The sequence below is a fragment of the Chenopodium quinoa genome, unplaced genomic scaffold, assembly GCF_001683475.1.
Source record: "Chenopodium quinoa cultivar QQ74 unplaced genomic scaffold, ASM168347v1, whole genome shotgun sequence".
NCBI lineage: Eukaryota > Viridiplantae > Streptophyta > Magnoliopsida > Caryophyllales > Amaranthaceae > Chenopodium > Chenopodium quinoa.
Window position 1 is genome coordinate 2,462,805 of NW_018744858.1, and position 16,444 is coordinate 2,479,248.

Below are 16,444 nucleotides of genomic sequence, written 5' to 3' on the forward strand. Positions count from 1 at the left end.
AATTGAGAATGCTACTCGGAATTGAAAAGCATTGCATAAGTTGGGATAGCTTGTGCAATAGACTTAATAAGGATTTCACGCCCGGCTTGAGAGAGATACCCTTGTTTCCACCCCTTTAGCTTTTTCCAAACTTTATCTTGAATAGATTGAAAAACCCGCTTTTTTGAACTCCCTAGATAGGAAGCCCAAGATATTTGTCATGTCCATCAACAGCCTTGAAAGATAACTTCATCTGAAGCAATTGTTTCTGTGTCACGCTCAAATTTCGGCTACAGGACATTTCGGATTTTTCCATATTCAATTTCTGACCGAAAGCAGCTTCATAGATAGAAAGGATATCAAGCACAATCTCAACTTCAACCTCATTTGCACGGGTAAATAGAAGACTATCATCTGCGAAAAAAAGGTGAGAAATCGGATCAACCTTCTTTCCAATTTTCACCCCATGAATTAATTTCTTTTTCTTCCGCATCTCGTAGTAGAGTAGAAAGGCCTTCAGCACATTTCCAATTTTCACCCCATGAATTAATTTCTTTTTCTTCCGCATCTCGTAATAGAGTAGAAAGGCCTTCAGCACATATAATAAATAAAGTTTGGACAAAGGGTCACCTTGTCGAAGACCTCTAGAGGGAGAGAAATTACGAGAAGGTTGGCCATTCACAAGTATTGAAAAAGAGGCAGACACAACACCTTTCATAATATTGCTAACAAAGAGGTCGGGAAGCCCAGTTTCAACATCATCTTTTCCAGAAAACACCACTCCACCCTATCGTAGGCTTTGCTCATGTCCAATTTTAATCCCAAAAAACCATGTTTTCCTTTCTTCTTCTTCCTCAAGTAATGAAAACATTCATATGCTACCAGGATATTATCAGTGATTAATCTACCCGAAACAAAACCGCTCTGAGAATCATGAATAATGGCAGGAAGAAATTTTTTTAATCTATTTGCCAAGACTTTTGCAACAATTTTATAGAGCACATTGTATAAACTAATCGACCTATAATCAACAGGAGACTCACATTCCTTTTTTTCGGAATTAAAGCAATATGTGTCTGATTAATAGACTCGATTTCACCATTGTTGTTCAAAATATCAAATACTCTATTTATCACATCCGAGCCCACAATATTCCAGAATTTTTTATAGAAGGTAGCACACATGCCGTTGGGACCGGGGGTCTTTGTGGGGTGCATTTGGAAGAGATCTTCCCACACTTCTGAGTCGCAAAAAGGAGCAGCGAGCAAATCAGCCATGGTGGTGGAAACTTTCAGCTGAACAAGATCAACAACCGGGTCTGCATCAACATTGCCCGAGGAGCTAAACAACGCATCAAATGTGAAACAAAAAGTTCAGAAATTGTGTTTTCGTCTTCATACAGTGTCCCTGCTTCATCATAAGTAGCCTCAATGTTATTTCTTTCCACCCGTTGTTTCGCCTTTGTGTGAAAAAAGCTCGTGTTTTTGTCTCCGCATTTAAGCCAGTCTTGACGATACGTTGTCTCCAAAAAAGTTCTTCCCCTTCCTCTAATTCATCCATCCTCTCATCAATTGCTCTCATTTTTTCAATAGTCTCCTTTTTTTGGGTTTCCTCCATGAGTTTTGCCATGTTTTGCTTACAAGTCCTCATCTCCTTCGCAAAGTTCCCAAAAGTTCGACCACTCCAGGCCCTTAAACAACTAGCAGTTCGAGAAATGTTGCTAGAGGCATCCCCTCCATCACTCCACGCCTCTTGAATAATGCTCAAACAGGAATCGTACCTTAACCACATCTCCTCAAAATGAAAGAGCTTAGTCTTTTTCTTCTTTTTCGGGGCACTTATTCTTTCTTTGATGCATAACAAAATAGGAAGATGATCTGACTTATGTTTCTCCAGGTGAGTGACAAAAGACCCCATAAAGAGATCCTTCCATTCCTTATTCGCCAGAAAACGGTCAAGTCTTTCTTGGATATTGTCTACGCCTCCCCTATTATTATTCCAAGTGAAACGGTGTCCAAAGAAACCCAAATCCTCTAATCTGCAAATGTCAACAACCCTTCTGAAAATAGCAGCATCACTAAAATTGAAAGCATCCTCACCTTGTTTCTCATGTGAACACATCATCAAATTGAAGTCACCCCTGCACAACCATGGCATATTTTGATTATTAAACAAAGCCTCCATAATTTCCCCTGTTTCATACTTCCGTTCTTCATCAAGGAAGCCATATAGACCAGTGAAACGCCACACTTCAGCCCCAGGAACTTCAATGTGAGCGTCTATATGATTTATAGAAAAAGACCTGACATCAACATCAATATTATTCTTCCATAATAGAGCAATACCACCCCTCCTCTTCCTGCCCGTACCCTCACACGCAACAGCTACCTTTCCTCCATATTTTATTTTATTTTTTATTTTTTCCATTTCAGTCACATTTAACTTAGTCTCCTGCAAAAAAATGAGAGAGGGCAAAAAAAATGAGGGATTTTCCGTGAAAACAACACGTTTTAAAGCATTGATAGCACGAGCTCCTTAAAGCCCTACAATTCCAAGAGAGGGCGTAAATCATTCGTCACCGAGAGACCAAGTTGTGGGGCCCGCCACATTCACCATTGAAACAGGGACATTTTTCTTGTCTTTCTCACTATTTCCCACCTCCAAGATTCTTTTCTTCATAGGATGGTTTGAATGTTCCTCCATGGAGGCATCACCTTCAAGAGAAGAATTTCTTTCTTTTCTCACAGCCCTTGATAATGTACTACTCACCACATTACCTCCACCTCCATCTCTCCCATCCCAAATCTTCTTATTTATCTTCACAGATTGACACGGTTTACCTCCAACACCTCCTGCACACGCCATGGGCATTTCCTGTAGGGTAACAGGTATTTTAAATAAGACATCATCAACAACATTCTTCACTACATTTTCCTCCTCACATTCTTTCTCAGTCGCTTCCTTTGTATTACCAGGCTGGGTGGTAGCAGAAACACATGGCTCCTTAATGTTTATAACATTGAGTTTACTCACTACTTCTTCCAATTGCTTTTTCTGAATCTTCTTCTCCCCATCCTTATTCTCCTTCGTCTTTTTAATAAATAATTTCCTGGCACAATTCATATTCATCTCATTTCCCCCACTTAGTCAACCCGACGAAACTTGCTTCCATGGAGAAGCCTTTAGCCAGTCACCATACCGAAACTGTGTCACACTATCCTCATTATAGTCTTCACAGTCCTTTAGACCATGACCTAGCTTGCCGCAATGAAAACAGAAAATTGGGGGTCTTTCATACTTAACGACAGGCTAAAGTCGTATCACCTAATCAAAAATAATTCCAAAAACCTCTAACTAATAATAGATAGGGGAGTAGGGTCAAATCCACAGAGAAACAACGTTCTTCTATTCCTAATTAATTATTATAATCTAAATCATCAAGTAACAAGTATGATTTTATGTGAATTAATCTAAGGGAACTAATTAAACTAAGCAAATAAAACTAAGAGAATATCAAATAAATAAAAGCCTAGGGCTTCCTCCTATCTGGAAGACAGCTATCTTGAATATAGGTTCACCAATAAATAATATTCCGGGATGAAAGGCAACAATCAATTATCAATGCATAAATTAACCAGATTATAAAGGGCTTTCGCTATGTATTATAATCACATAATTAATCAATCGATATTAAATCGCATCTCTCGAATCTTGACTTATCCATTTATAAATTAACATGCCTATTGAAACTAAGCCTAAACATCAATTCTCATCTCTTGAATCAATATTGCATAACTCATACAATTAAACTAGCGCTAATCTAATTGCATAGCATTAATAGGAAATTAATTTAAAACATTAACAATCAACAATAATAATTCATCCCTTCATATTATTCATGGATCCCCACAATCCTAGAATTAAACTACTCGTGCATAATTAAAACTAAACTAATCAAAGCAATTAAACAAAGCATAATAAAAACAAGAATTAAAATAAAGAGAATAATAACATTAAACTAACAAGAAAACAAAATAATAAAACTTGATACCGGAGACTAGAAACAGAAACAAAACTAAAAGAAACTAAAACTAATCTAAAACTACTAATCTAAAAACTAAACTAAGAAAGCTTGCCTACCTCCTATGTAACTACTACCTAATCCTTTCATAAGAAAGGAAAAGGAATTTGTTTTCCTGTCAACTTCTAGCCTTATAATCCCGCTGAAACAAGGATTATTAACAACTTAGTACGTAGTACAGTATAATATAAGGAAAAGTTGTCTCCCGCTGCCCCAATCACATACGGAGTAAAATATTGGGCCCAAATCTGCACAATCCAAATAGCAAGAAGGAATCTCGCTGATCTCGCCCAATCGGGCATTGGGCCACCCGTTCGAGCCCGCTATTTTATTTTCATCAATCGGCTGATTTTGAAGGCTTGTTTCTTGGATTTATACTTGGGATCTTAGAGTTAATTACTTGCTTGGTCCGTATTCCGTGTGGGAACTTTGGATCTCTTTTACTTAATCGAGCCCTTAATCACCGAACTAAATTTCTCTAACTTGGCCTTGGGCTTAAAATATCCGGTCATAAAATACGATCCGACTCCAATGTCTTTGTAATGGTTCAATAAACTCCGGAATTATCATAAATCTGCAAATTCCTACAAAATAAAACCAACTCTACAAAAACACTAGAAATCGTATATTAGTAATAAAAATAGCTCCATAGAGCTCAAATAAGCACACATATGACCATGGAACCGGGAATAACAATATATGTAAAATAGACTCATCACTTAACATCAAAAAACTCTTCACTCCCCCCACGCGTTGTGATTTTAACTTTCTGAAGCAAAGGCTTTCGAGCATCAATCATAATTCTCATTCTAACAAACTTATCAATCCCAATTGAACCCGAACTATCCATTTTGATGTAGGATCCAATTTTATTTCCCACTGCCTCCACATTCGCATTATTCAATCTCCCTTTGAAAGGTAGGTTATAAACCCTAACCCACATTGGAAACTCATGTAATTCCATCTCCGAAGGTTTTTTGTTCCCTTCGATTTCTCCTAGAACCAGCACATGTCTATCGAAATGCCAGGGTTGGCCTTCAATAACACGCTGCTTATCCTTCCAGTGATAAAACTGAAAAGCGAAGAGATTCTTCCCACTGCTGCTTATATCGAGGCCATGTTTAGGCTGCCATATGGTTCTAACCGTGTTCATGAAGGCGCTCACATTTATGTGTCTATCTGTCCAGATTTTACCCACTAGTCTCAGTTCTACTCTCTCCTCATCTTCCGCCACGCCATCCTCCTCCCAGACAACAGCCTCCTCAGTTTCTTCGACTAAAACATTCGAGTCTAAAATTCGCACTTCCTTTCCAGTTATGATTTTCGTTGACAAATTGTTCTCTTTGACCATATTTCCTTTCTCCTCGCAAATTTGTGAAGAGGAAGCCATAGAAACGATCTCAAACAAACCCTAGAAGAGGAAAACCTAGAAATCCTTGCTTAGACAAAACCCTCCCAAGGAAAACCTAAAGGGAACGAGACTTTATAAAATTATTTTGAATAAAAATATTTGGTAAATAGCTAATTAGTTAAAATTATTTGAGTATGCGAAATAACCAATAAATACATTGACATACTTTATTTTGGAATAGTTTTAGGTTAAATAAGGATATAATTGTCATTTCACTAATGAAAAAGCTCCTCAAGCTTATTTAACTTGGCGGAATCAACTCTTCAAATTAGCTAACCACCATGCAAACACCCTAATTAACTTATTGAATTGGCCAATCGCCTAAAATTGGTCAAATCAACTACTTTTCCCCAAAAAGCTCACCAACAAACATACTCTTAGGCCGTGTTTGGTGAAAAACTGAAAGATGAAGCTGATTCTATTATCTAACTTTGGCTAGTTGATTGTATTAACTTATTTGACTAAGTTATTTTATTAGCTGGTCATATAAAAGTGTTTGGTAAACATATGATTGCTTAAAAATGTTTTAAGTATGTGATATGACCAATAAGCTAATTGTGGAGGGTAGGCATTAACATAGGATTTTAAATTAAATGGGGGTATAAGTTTCATTTCATCGTAAGATATTGAATAAGCTAATGACATAAAAGGAGTTTTTTTAAAAAAGAGCTTATTGAGTGGAATAAGCTCTTTACATAAGTTTTCCACCAAACACTTTAAATTAGCTTGTTTATTATTCAATAAGCTAATGTTGGTCAAATAAGCTATTTACCAAACACAACCTTATATTTTTTGACAACAGCTAAATGCATTAAATAAGACAAAGTTGCCTCCTTTGGATCCTAAAATTTTAGATCCACGAATTTGATCCAAATCCGACTCGTTGCCTCCTCTAGTTGGTGGTGATTTTTGATTTAAAGATAAGAGTTGAAGTTGGGGCAGTAAACACAAAAGGTATCCCTTGAAAATTTGTAGCACTTATGAGGTGTATATATTATTTTTAATTTTTTTTTGAAGAAAACTTACAGGGTATATTAATTGTCAAATTTTATCCAATATAATATTTACGGATTTGTTGCTCCAATAAATCGGGTCAAACATTTGAAAGTAGGGAAAAGGTACCAAGTGCCCTCACTTAGCAAAATTCAAACCTCAAACCTCCCGAGGTAAGAAGTCTTGCCAAGTGAATCAAGCCTTACTTGGTTACTTGTATCTAGATGTTATATGATTTTCAATTAATCAATTAATTTGTGTGTAAAAAATTATATTTGAATATATACTTACTATGCGAATGTTTTTGCCTGTCGCCAAGCAAGGGGTTAACAGCAGATCCAGAGATACCTCTACAGATAAATGCCAAAAATATACTAATCACAAATTGAGCTGAGAAAATAGAGATGGAACAAGATCAACCACAGACCATGCAAGGCCTGCATACTGGATAAATCTGATGCCAGTGTCAATATCGAAAAAATCCTCCTGGGAAGAGAAGAATATTTTCTGAAGGTGCCCCGATTGCTGCTTTGTTTTGTCTGAATTTTTAACAGTTGTAGATACATTAAGAGCAGGAAGATAAGTCGTCGACCTTACAGATATACCCATTGTATTCAATGCCACTGGCAAAATCCACTTTGCCAAGGCCTTGCTGCAATACTTTACCAGTAAGATGGTGGGAATACCCACTAGGATCCGCCCAATAAAAGTGGGAGCTGCAAGTGTAGGGGTAAAAAGGCGTGGCACATCCTCATGGAGAAATTGGTAATATGTCTGTTGTACCCCAGAAACCTTCACAACACAGTTCATATGAAATCATGTTACAACATAAACTTTTTTTTTCCTTCAAAAAATTATTTAGTCTTATTTTTTACATAAGCTGGAAGAAATTCCCATCTCCGACAGTAGAGTTTTTTTTATTCATTTTATAGAAAGATCTTAAGAAAGCACCAAAATACCCTGACACATGCTAGAAACTACTCGTACTTTTAAGTTACAATGCCTCTCTGAGAGCGGGTAGAGATGAGTGTATCGCCCCTCATACTGAGCATTTGTCATATTAAATGCAAAATACAAAGGCCACTCCACACTTTTCCCTTTATCTTATTTTTATCTGACAATTCATAGGAAAGCAAGAGGCATATGCAACAGATAAACACGGAGTATAGGATCAAGGGTAGGACAAGCCCTCATTGAGGGCACTCTTATTTTCAAGAATTAGATGATCCTCTATTCTTCTCTCACTATTCTCTTAATTTGATTTTTGTTCTATCACCAACTTAAAAGCTAGGTTTACTTTTTCCAGAAACACGAAAACCTCATTTCTAGAATGCATAGACACCTTGTTTCAGAAAACATGTGGCAATTAAATGAAATAAAAAATGATACATTAGGCTCATAAAGGACACTTACAATGCCAAATGCAACACCATTGAAGGCTGTATGGAACTCAAAGCTTGGTGTTGGAACCTCAGGAGTTGGGTAAGCAAAGAACAATAAGAAGCTAAGAGCAGCCCAAAATGTAGTAACTGTAAAATAGCATGATTTGGACTAATTAGAAGACATGAAAACAATACCAGAAAATACAGTAATTCAATTGTAACCCAAGTAAATCTCAACATAGCGCAACAAAGTTAGAAGGTTCTAGGGATCAACAAATCTCAACATAGTGCTCCTGCATTTGCAATCTCCCCCCCCCCCCCCCCTCTTCTCTCTCTCAAAACTGAGGCACTAGCTATTCTTCATGCTATTGACAGCCCCTGCATCTCTAATAACGCTATTAAAGTTTGGGCTGACTCAGATGCCTTGATAAGAAGCATCCATCATGTAGAGACGGCAAGGAGGGAAATCAAGCAGATCATCAAGGAAATCAAACATAGAGCTAATTCCTTCTTATCTTTTACAATTTACAAAGTTGCGAGATCTGTAATTGCTGGGGCACACAACTTGGCAGTCTCTGCTAGGATACAGCCTTAAGCTCTTTTCTCTTATTTTTTTGGTTGTCAAAAAAAAAAAAAAAAAAAAAAAGGAAAAAATACTCTACAAAAGTCATGTCTAAAATGCACTTATATCTGATGTCAACTAATACTCTCAACCGTTTCTCTCAGCAACCCTGAAACAAAGTTATGTGCCCAAGCCAAGTTCGAGGCACTTCACATCCTCTTCTCAACAGTACGAAATTGCTTCCCATTCAGTGATACTCAAGTTTATGCTCATCAAATTTATGTTCACTTCACTCAGTTTCAACAAATAGAACACAACACTTCAAGTTTGAATTTTATTTGTATAATTTTATAACCAAGGTATATTATGAAATAAAATTGGCAGAATAACACAGCTGCATAGTGATAATTTTGGAGTTGAAACAATAATGGAATATACAACCAAATTCAGCTTGACGGATCAATGAATACTTTTGGAAGACTTCTTAGACCTACAAACAAATTGTCTTTTGGAAGACTTTAACCCATCACTCACGCTTGATACAACCAAACAAAGCCACATTATCTTAATTAGCCACAAGCTCATAGGGCCATAGGAGTGGCCATCCCCTCTGCAAACTCCCCAACTCTCCCACCCTTGATTGCACCCCTGGTTAGCGCTTTGACTTATGAAAATCCGTATCTAAATATCTAATTTCTACACCTTTACTTAAAAAATGATTTTTAGTTATTACTCCCTCCAATCCTTTAAGTTTTTCTTAGTTCACTTTGATGCGTTTGTCAATGCACATTTTAAATCGTTACCATCCCTAATTACATGTTAGTAAAAACTATATAAATTTGATATTCTAAAAATACTCATTGAGACAAATCAAACTAGACCCACTTGATCATGTTTTTCTTATATAATGGAAATAATTTAGAAGATTCTCTTAAATTGTAAGTAGCGTTTAAATTCCAAATGAGAAGAACATTCAGGGTCAAAGGGAGTAAGAAGTTACAACTTTGCCTACAAAATAATTTTCCATGTAAAAGTTAGTGGTATTCATAGGCCCTAAAGCCACTTCTAGATGATAATAGCGCCAACTAAACATGATCAACCTTGTTATTACAAAGGAATTGTCTCTTTTCAAAAATTTTGGAACAATTTCAAGATGGATTGCAATAAAGTATCAGGCAGTTAAGAGAACCAAAGCCCTTATAAATAAGAATTCTCTTTCAACTCACTAAATTAATTCTAAGCATATGCATCATCATTCTCTAGGCATAAGTTCTGGATAATTCCAAATTGCTTACATACTCTACTCTATGGGAAAAACAATTCATATCAACAAAATTTTACCATCTAGAGAAGTAATTTCAAGGTCTTGTTTCCATAGTCAAAATCCTAACCATTTGATAGACCAACGTCAATGAAATTTCTGCACCAACACTGCATGCAGAAGTAAAGGGAGAAAATAATCCTAATGCACAACAGAAAAAAGCAGAAGAAAAAGTACAGAGGACTGCACGTTATAAATCCCTATGGATCCTATGCTTTGCAATCCTATATCATAGCCACAAAACCACAAAATACAGCCACCTTTTCTAGAAACCAGATCAGGGTAGCATGACATTTTATTTCCCACATTATAGAGAATAAGAGATACAAAGAGGGAATTTAGCTCTTGTTTCACATTCCATCCCAGGTAAAAACGAAAATTAAATCGTAATTTTTTCTTTTTTTTTTTTGTTGGGCTGGCGAAGGTGGCTGTTAATCCAAAATTTTGTAGCAAGTAAGGTTTTTTTTTTTAAAAAAAAAAAAACAAAAAAAACTATGAAACAGCTCAAATAAAGCAATAGGAACAGTGCTTTCCACAGAGCCCTCTTCCTTCTCAGCATGGAAACGGCACGTTGCAGATTTTCAGTTCCAGACCCTTTTTGGAAAATATAAAATCAGTAAGGGGCCATTCAATTCATCACAACTTCACAAGGAAACAGGTGAGGGAATTGGGGAAAGGAACCATGAAAGAGAAATGTAACATTATGTTTGGTCCAACAGGATATAAATCTAATTCCTCAATCACTTGTTTGGCTAAAATATAGGAAGAAAGAATTGATGTCTTATTAAGCTTCAAGCAACCCCAACAAGCACCACATTGCGGCCTTATCAACTATCCAATGGATTAATGTATACTGCCGTCAGCTGCTTTGATAAGCACTCTTTATCTTTTACCATACTGTCCTTCCAATCTAGCTGCTTAGAGGTAAATTTCATCACCTTGTTAGAGTTTCTAGGGCCTTATTAATTGTTCTCTCTTGGCTGCTACTGATAACAGCAGTGGCAGAGTTCTTCAGAAGTTCTTATGCACCAATATGTTTGATTTTAGAATAGACTAACTGGAGATTGACCGACACTTCAGATCAAAATCGCAGCCAATGGCGCAACAATGGAGGTGGATGCTAGTTGCATCTAAAGATGGCACTGAGCCCGAAACACAGCCCCATAGGCCTTGGCCACTATTTTTTTTTTTCTTTTTTTTATGTGAAGCACAACAAGACATGACAAGAAAAAGCACCCTGAATAAGTTAAATTTGGCTTTGGCATGCAAGCACGATGGCACATGGCATGTGTCATTTAAAAGTTTGGCACGCCACATAGCGAGTGGTCTCATTACTCATAAGTGGGACGTGCTTAGCCAGGCCCAAGGCACATGGGCCCAGTAGGGCCCACAACCATCTTCAGTTGCATCCGTGGTGGTATATTAATGGTGATGGAGAGGTGTGGAAGAGATAGGGCCATACTTGTCCCAAGGGAGGTAGGGAAATCAAGATGAATCGAACCTGGGTAAAGTGGAACAGAAATCAATAAAACTTCAACCAAACAGTCAAGCACTTTGAAAGTATATCAAGGGAGATGCTTTCCTTTCCCTTACTTGAAACCCCCAACCTAACAGACTCTATAGCTGGCTGATAGCCAAAATCACTAAGCTTTCTTGAATCTACTTTGGATATAGAAGACACATTAATCAGCCCAAACTCCATGAAGGTACAGTGTAGAGCACCCTATTAACATGCTGTTCTTCCCTCATACATTCCAGGGCAATATGCCAATATCCTAGCGTATGAAGCTATAATACAATCACTCTAAAGAATGCAATTATTCAAAAATAGAAACATTAAAGTTCTTCAAACAATCCTCTTGTAACTCTTTCAAATCTAATGCAATTACAAAGCTTTCCGCATACGGTACACAGATAACAATGCATCAGTTATTTTGAAATTGCACAAGTAATTAAAGTTCAAACCAAGTATAGGACATTCATTTTGAAAAGGAGTAACAGCTTAAGTCACCCCCCTCCCAAGCCAAAAATGGATCCAAGAGCTGTGTTTCATCACCAAAGACCATAAAAACACTACAGCTGAATTCCAAGTGATTATGGGCATGTTATGTTCAATAGTTCTCTGCAATTCAGCTGACTATGGGTACGTCCAAGCGTCCGACTCGGCTATTTTGTGAAAAAGGGATGACGCAGGAGAGAGGAACTCATAAAACTGTAGGGAAGATCAGGGAAACGTAATATACTAATATCCCCTCTTGAAAGTGACAAACTATCCTCCCTAAAACCCAAACTATATATAAAATATTAGTTATCTTCCACCATAGCTTCAATACTAGATGTGACCCCCTCTTTCATTCCAGGCATAGTCTGGTTTGCAAGTTAACTTCTCTTTGGATCTCAATCATCTTATATTTAAAAGATCTAGTTGAACGGCTTTTATTTTGGATTTACTTCAGCTTATGTATTAAACTGATGCATTAATTTCATCTGCATGCAGAGCAAAAGAGGATGAGCTTTAAATCATCAAAATGGAATCATGCTTACCATTTTTACCAGAAGTGATAAAAGTGTCAACATATTCATGGACTGTGAGCCAAAATGCAAGGATTGTCAATCCAAGAATCAACCCGCCTAAGACATCAATCAAACTGTGCATGCCAAGGTAGATTCTTCCTAACAAAAAAAAAGTCCATTTCAGCTTCAAGATATAAATGTCAGGAAAACTAGTGAATCGACCACATGTATGTTCAGGGGTTCAGCTATAAAAACTGTGAATGTACGAGAATGTCATAATCTCAAGACATACCAAAGGCTATAAGGCCAACAAGCAAGCAAACCACAGCGAGACCAACAAATTCTTCCGGACCAACACTTCTTTGGTTATATGATATAACATAATACAAAAGGAACCTGTAAATTCCAAGACACAATTAGAAACCATTATTCAACCTACACAGGCGTTTTAAAAGAGAACAGAATTCTAGTGCACTTTGCCAATCAATAAAAGGGGGTTAAAAGCATCCCCATCAAAATTATGGCACCAAAAAAGTAGGATTAGAACATATAGGACTCAAGTCAATATCATTTGAAGTGAAGAATATTGGCCCGATACCTAATAAACATGACCACCATATGATATTAAGGAAGCTCTTAAGTCATGTTAGGACTCAACAACATTCTTGCCTGCATTATTACTCTTTGCTAATAAGAGGGTTAGCTAACCACTTTCCTATGGAAAAGACAACAAAAGAGATATAAAGCCTGTATTCTAATGAGTCAATGACTCAACGTCTTACTTCTATGATTTAATGCTTTGCTCTGATTATACACCAAGGATCTTTGAGTCTGACGATAATGAAATATACGTAATTTCACAATGATGCAGCATATACAGCATTATATTGCCTTCTATCGTACAAGGTAACACAATTACAAATGCAAGCATGTTCATTTCCTTTAAATTTCAATTACTTTCCTTACTAATTATTTCCACTTCTCTGCATGAATCTGAAGACTTGGGACTAATATGGACAAGAAGCTGTAGGTAAGTATACAAAACCTGAATGCAAGCTTTCTCTATCATCTATCCTCAGAAATATATTACCTTGAGCTATATGTCTAACTAGAGCTATGACTCATATTCTATAGCACACCATTGCCTTTTCACAGGAAAGCTTTCTCTGAAAGCCTTAAAGCAGACTGAACTAAGGTGATCATATAACCAAATAGGCAAATACAATACATACATTATGAGCACTTCTAGAATTCGAAGCAGCAATCAATAGACGATTGTGAGTTGGGACATCTGAAGCTATTTATAAAATCAACTACCAGGAAACTTAGAAAAAATATTATTACCCAGATAAGCAAACTGTGTTGAGGGTATGAGATGAAGGCAAACCATATTCCTGTGCATTTTCTTCTTCATCTTTAGTAGCAATCAATCTCCTAACAGGAGGGCAACTCGGCCTTGGAGCCGAAATTACATCCTAAACATACACAAAATTTAATTGAAACACCTCAATATTATTCTCTATTTCTCACACATTTAGTTAACTTTGAACCAAATAATACCTTTATACAATTCCCAACATAATCACAGAAAGCCATTAAAAGTGTCATTTGCCTTGCTAACTTGCCATGTCCACTCTGCAATATTGTCATCCAAACCAAAAACCCATTAACCAAAATTACCCACAATAATTCTTCAAAAACCCATTATTTATTATTTTATTTTAAACAAATAAAAAAAAAATAAAAAAATAAAAAAAAAAAAAAAACTAAAGATAAAAAAAATAAATAAAAAAATACCCAAAAGAGGAGAGGAAGGAAACCAGTGTAGAATGGCACAGAAACTACACATGATAGCACAGTAAACAGAACATCATAAAATTTATGCCGTGATTTCTGCAAATTTACCAAAAGTCAGCCAAAATAATCAATACCCACTTCATAAAATCAACTAAAAAGCATTAAAATCAACAAAAATTCGAACAAAAAACATTAAAAAAAAAACCTGGATCTGAAGAACAAGGGGAATGCCAGTTTTAACATGGTGTATAACCCAAGGTTGTAACAAAGATCTAATCTTTCGGGTAAAACCCAAAAAAGATGAAATTATAATCCATGCTACAATTCCACATAGAACTTCTGCTTGCCATGTGGGTATCTTCTCCATTCTCTCTCCTCTCTATGTATACAATTACAGGGAAGGAGAAAGATGTAGAAGATTCAAAGAAGAATTAGTTTCTAAAATTTTGATTCCTAATTACATGAATTTTGTGGGTTTTGTTTACTAAAACGAGTAAATGGGAACCACATGACCCATGATACTTGTGGCCTTGTGGGATATTAGGTGTCAAATAGCAAAAAAATGGGGCAATGAAAAAGACAAGTTTGAGAAAAAAGTTTGATTGAATCAAATAATGGAAGGTTACAAAGAAGATGATGGTGTTGTTTTCAGAGGTTTTATTTAGGTATTGTGGGTTATGGATTAAAAAAAGGATGATTAAGAAAGGTAATTTGACTAATTTGTCAATAATGGGGGTTTAGAGAGTAGGACAATATTGACATTGGACTAGTTAACAATTTATTATGCTCTGATAGATACAGTCGGATTTAGGCCAATTCGAATTCGTTTTGTACATAAAATTCAAATTTTCAAGTTTAATCCAATCCAAATTTTTTATATATTATCTTTTTAAAATTGAAAATATTAAATAAATTTTTTAAAAAAATTAAATTAAATTGTCACTAATCAAACAATGACACGTGTCCCACATACATGTCAATCAAGTCACCAACTAGTCATAATTTGTTTAAAGCAATGTCTCTCAAAGTTTGTATTATTTAGAAATAATTAAAAGATCTTACTTTAAGCAAATGGGTGAAAATTTGTATTATGTTATGAAATATTTGCGGATGCCCATTATATTTCTATACACTTTGGAATATTCTAAGTTAAGGGTTTAGTGTGTTCTGAAAACCCTTGCCATTGTATATGTATATATATTCCCTACTCAATGAAATAATAGATTGATCTATTCTCTCCCCAATTTCTCTCTCATCATTTATTTCACAACACGTTATCAGCATCAAAGCTCTACGCAAATCGTTTAATTTAGATTCGAATTAAAGGTACACATATACTACCAAATTGATTTATGTAAATAATTTATATACGAGCGAATATGAATAATTTTTTTTTCTTTTTTTGTATGTTAATTACCACCGATTTGATAATATCAGTTAAAGAGTACCCAAGGAATGCAATTTATTCTTCTGCCACCGCTTATGTTTATTTGCATTGGATTGTATGGGTTAAATATTATCTTTCTTTATTATATGACTTTGTATCAATAATTATTCAGTATAGATTGTTATATGATGATCGGCAAATACCATCAATGGTTTTGAGTTATTTATTTATATTGGACTCTTTTATCAAGGCCCCTGCTTATTATGTTGGTCGGTCGGCTACCTTATTTATCCCTTTATTGATGAATCATGCAAATTACTTTTCTTTGCTTATCTCTTTGCTTTGTGTTAGCAGTTGAATGATAAGTTATCATTGTTTTTCTCTATAATTAACTTTATATATCCTAAGTCTGTGTGTATGTAGTTACATAATTGTTGGTTTACATAATCTCTAAAATATACGATATTTCACTACCTTAGTTTTTAAGAATCTTGGTGGTTTTGATGTGTGAATAATAAATAAATTAATTAATCAATCTTATAAGAATTAATTAATAGATCGTAATATATATGAGCATGTATTATGGTATCGTAAGATATATTTTATGAAAGATATGTAGTATATCTTGTAATTTGACTTATTGTCATCATGGATCTGACGATGGTTAAAAAGAAACAAAGATAGTGGAGATTTATTTCTATCAATTTGCCAAGCATTATCAGACTTTATGCATATTGCTTTTGTCAATTATATTGTGTACGTGTACAATGCTTAGTTTTTCATAATTCATTAAATTGGTGTAGGACTGTAGGTAGATAATTATGTGTTCAAGTTAGCATGAATCAGTTTAATTTTCATTACTACCCATGAATTTTATGAAGTGCTCCATATTGATTTATTTGATTGATTACGCTTAATTTGTTAAATTAGCATTATCTTTAAACATGTAAATATCTATATTAAACTGATTATTTGTGCGAGATCCAATTTTATTGGTTAATGGCTATCCTAGAAATT

General features: G+C 35.5%; 3 protein-coding genes across 3 annotated transcripts; all 3 read right to left on the reverse strand.

Moving 5' to 3' along the window:
• Positions 1–172: 172 nt before the first annotated feature.
• Positions 173–3,102, reverse strand: LOC110704669. The gene is made up of 4 exons (XM_021882488.1): positions 2,593–3,102; positions 1,380–2,430; positions 1,023–1,297; positions 173–568 (listed from the first exon to the last, which is right to left on the reverse strand). The coding sequence occupies exons 1-4, from the start codon at positions 3,100–3,102 to the stop codon at positions 173–175; spliced, it is 2,232 nt and encodes a 743-aa protein (XP_021738180.1).
• A 1,673-nt stretch (positions 3,103–4,775) lies between these two features.
• Positions 4,776–5,450, reverse strand: LOC110704670. Its single transcript, XM_021882489.1, has one exon. The coding sequence runs from the start codon at positions 5,448–5,450 to the stop codon at positions 4,776–4,778; it is 675 nt and encodes a 224-aa protein (XP_021738181.1).
• A 1,268-nt stretch (positions 5,451–6,718) lies between these two features.
• On the reverse strand, positions 6,719–14,707 carry LOC110704813 (lipid phosphate phosphatase delta-like). The gene is made up of 8 exons (XM_021882630.1): positions 14,246–14,707; positions 14,041–14,136; positions 13,804–13,878; positions 13,588–13,718; positions 12,536–12,639; positions 12,274–12,402; positions 7,878–7,993; positions 6,719–7,256 (listed from the first exon to the last, which is right to left on the reverse strand). Exons 1-8 carry the CDS (start codon positions 14,405–14,407, stop codon positions 6,843–6,845), a joined length of 1,227 nt encoding a protein of 408 aa, XP_021738322.1. The 5' UTR covers positions 14,408–14,707; the 3' UTR covers positions 6,719–6,842.
• Between the last annotated feature and the right edge of the window lie 1,737 nt (positions 14,708–16,444).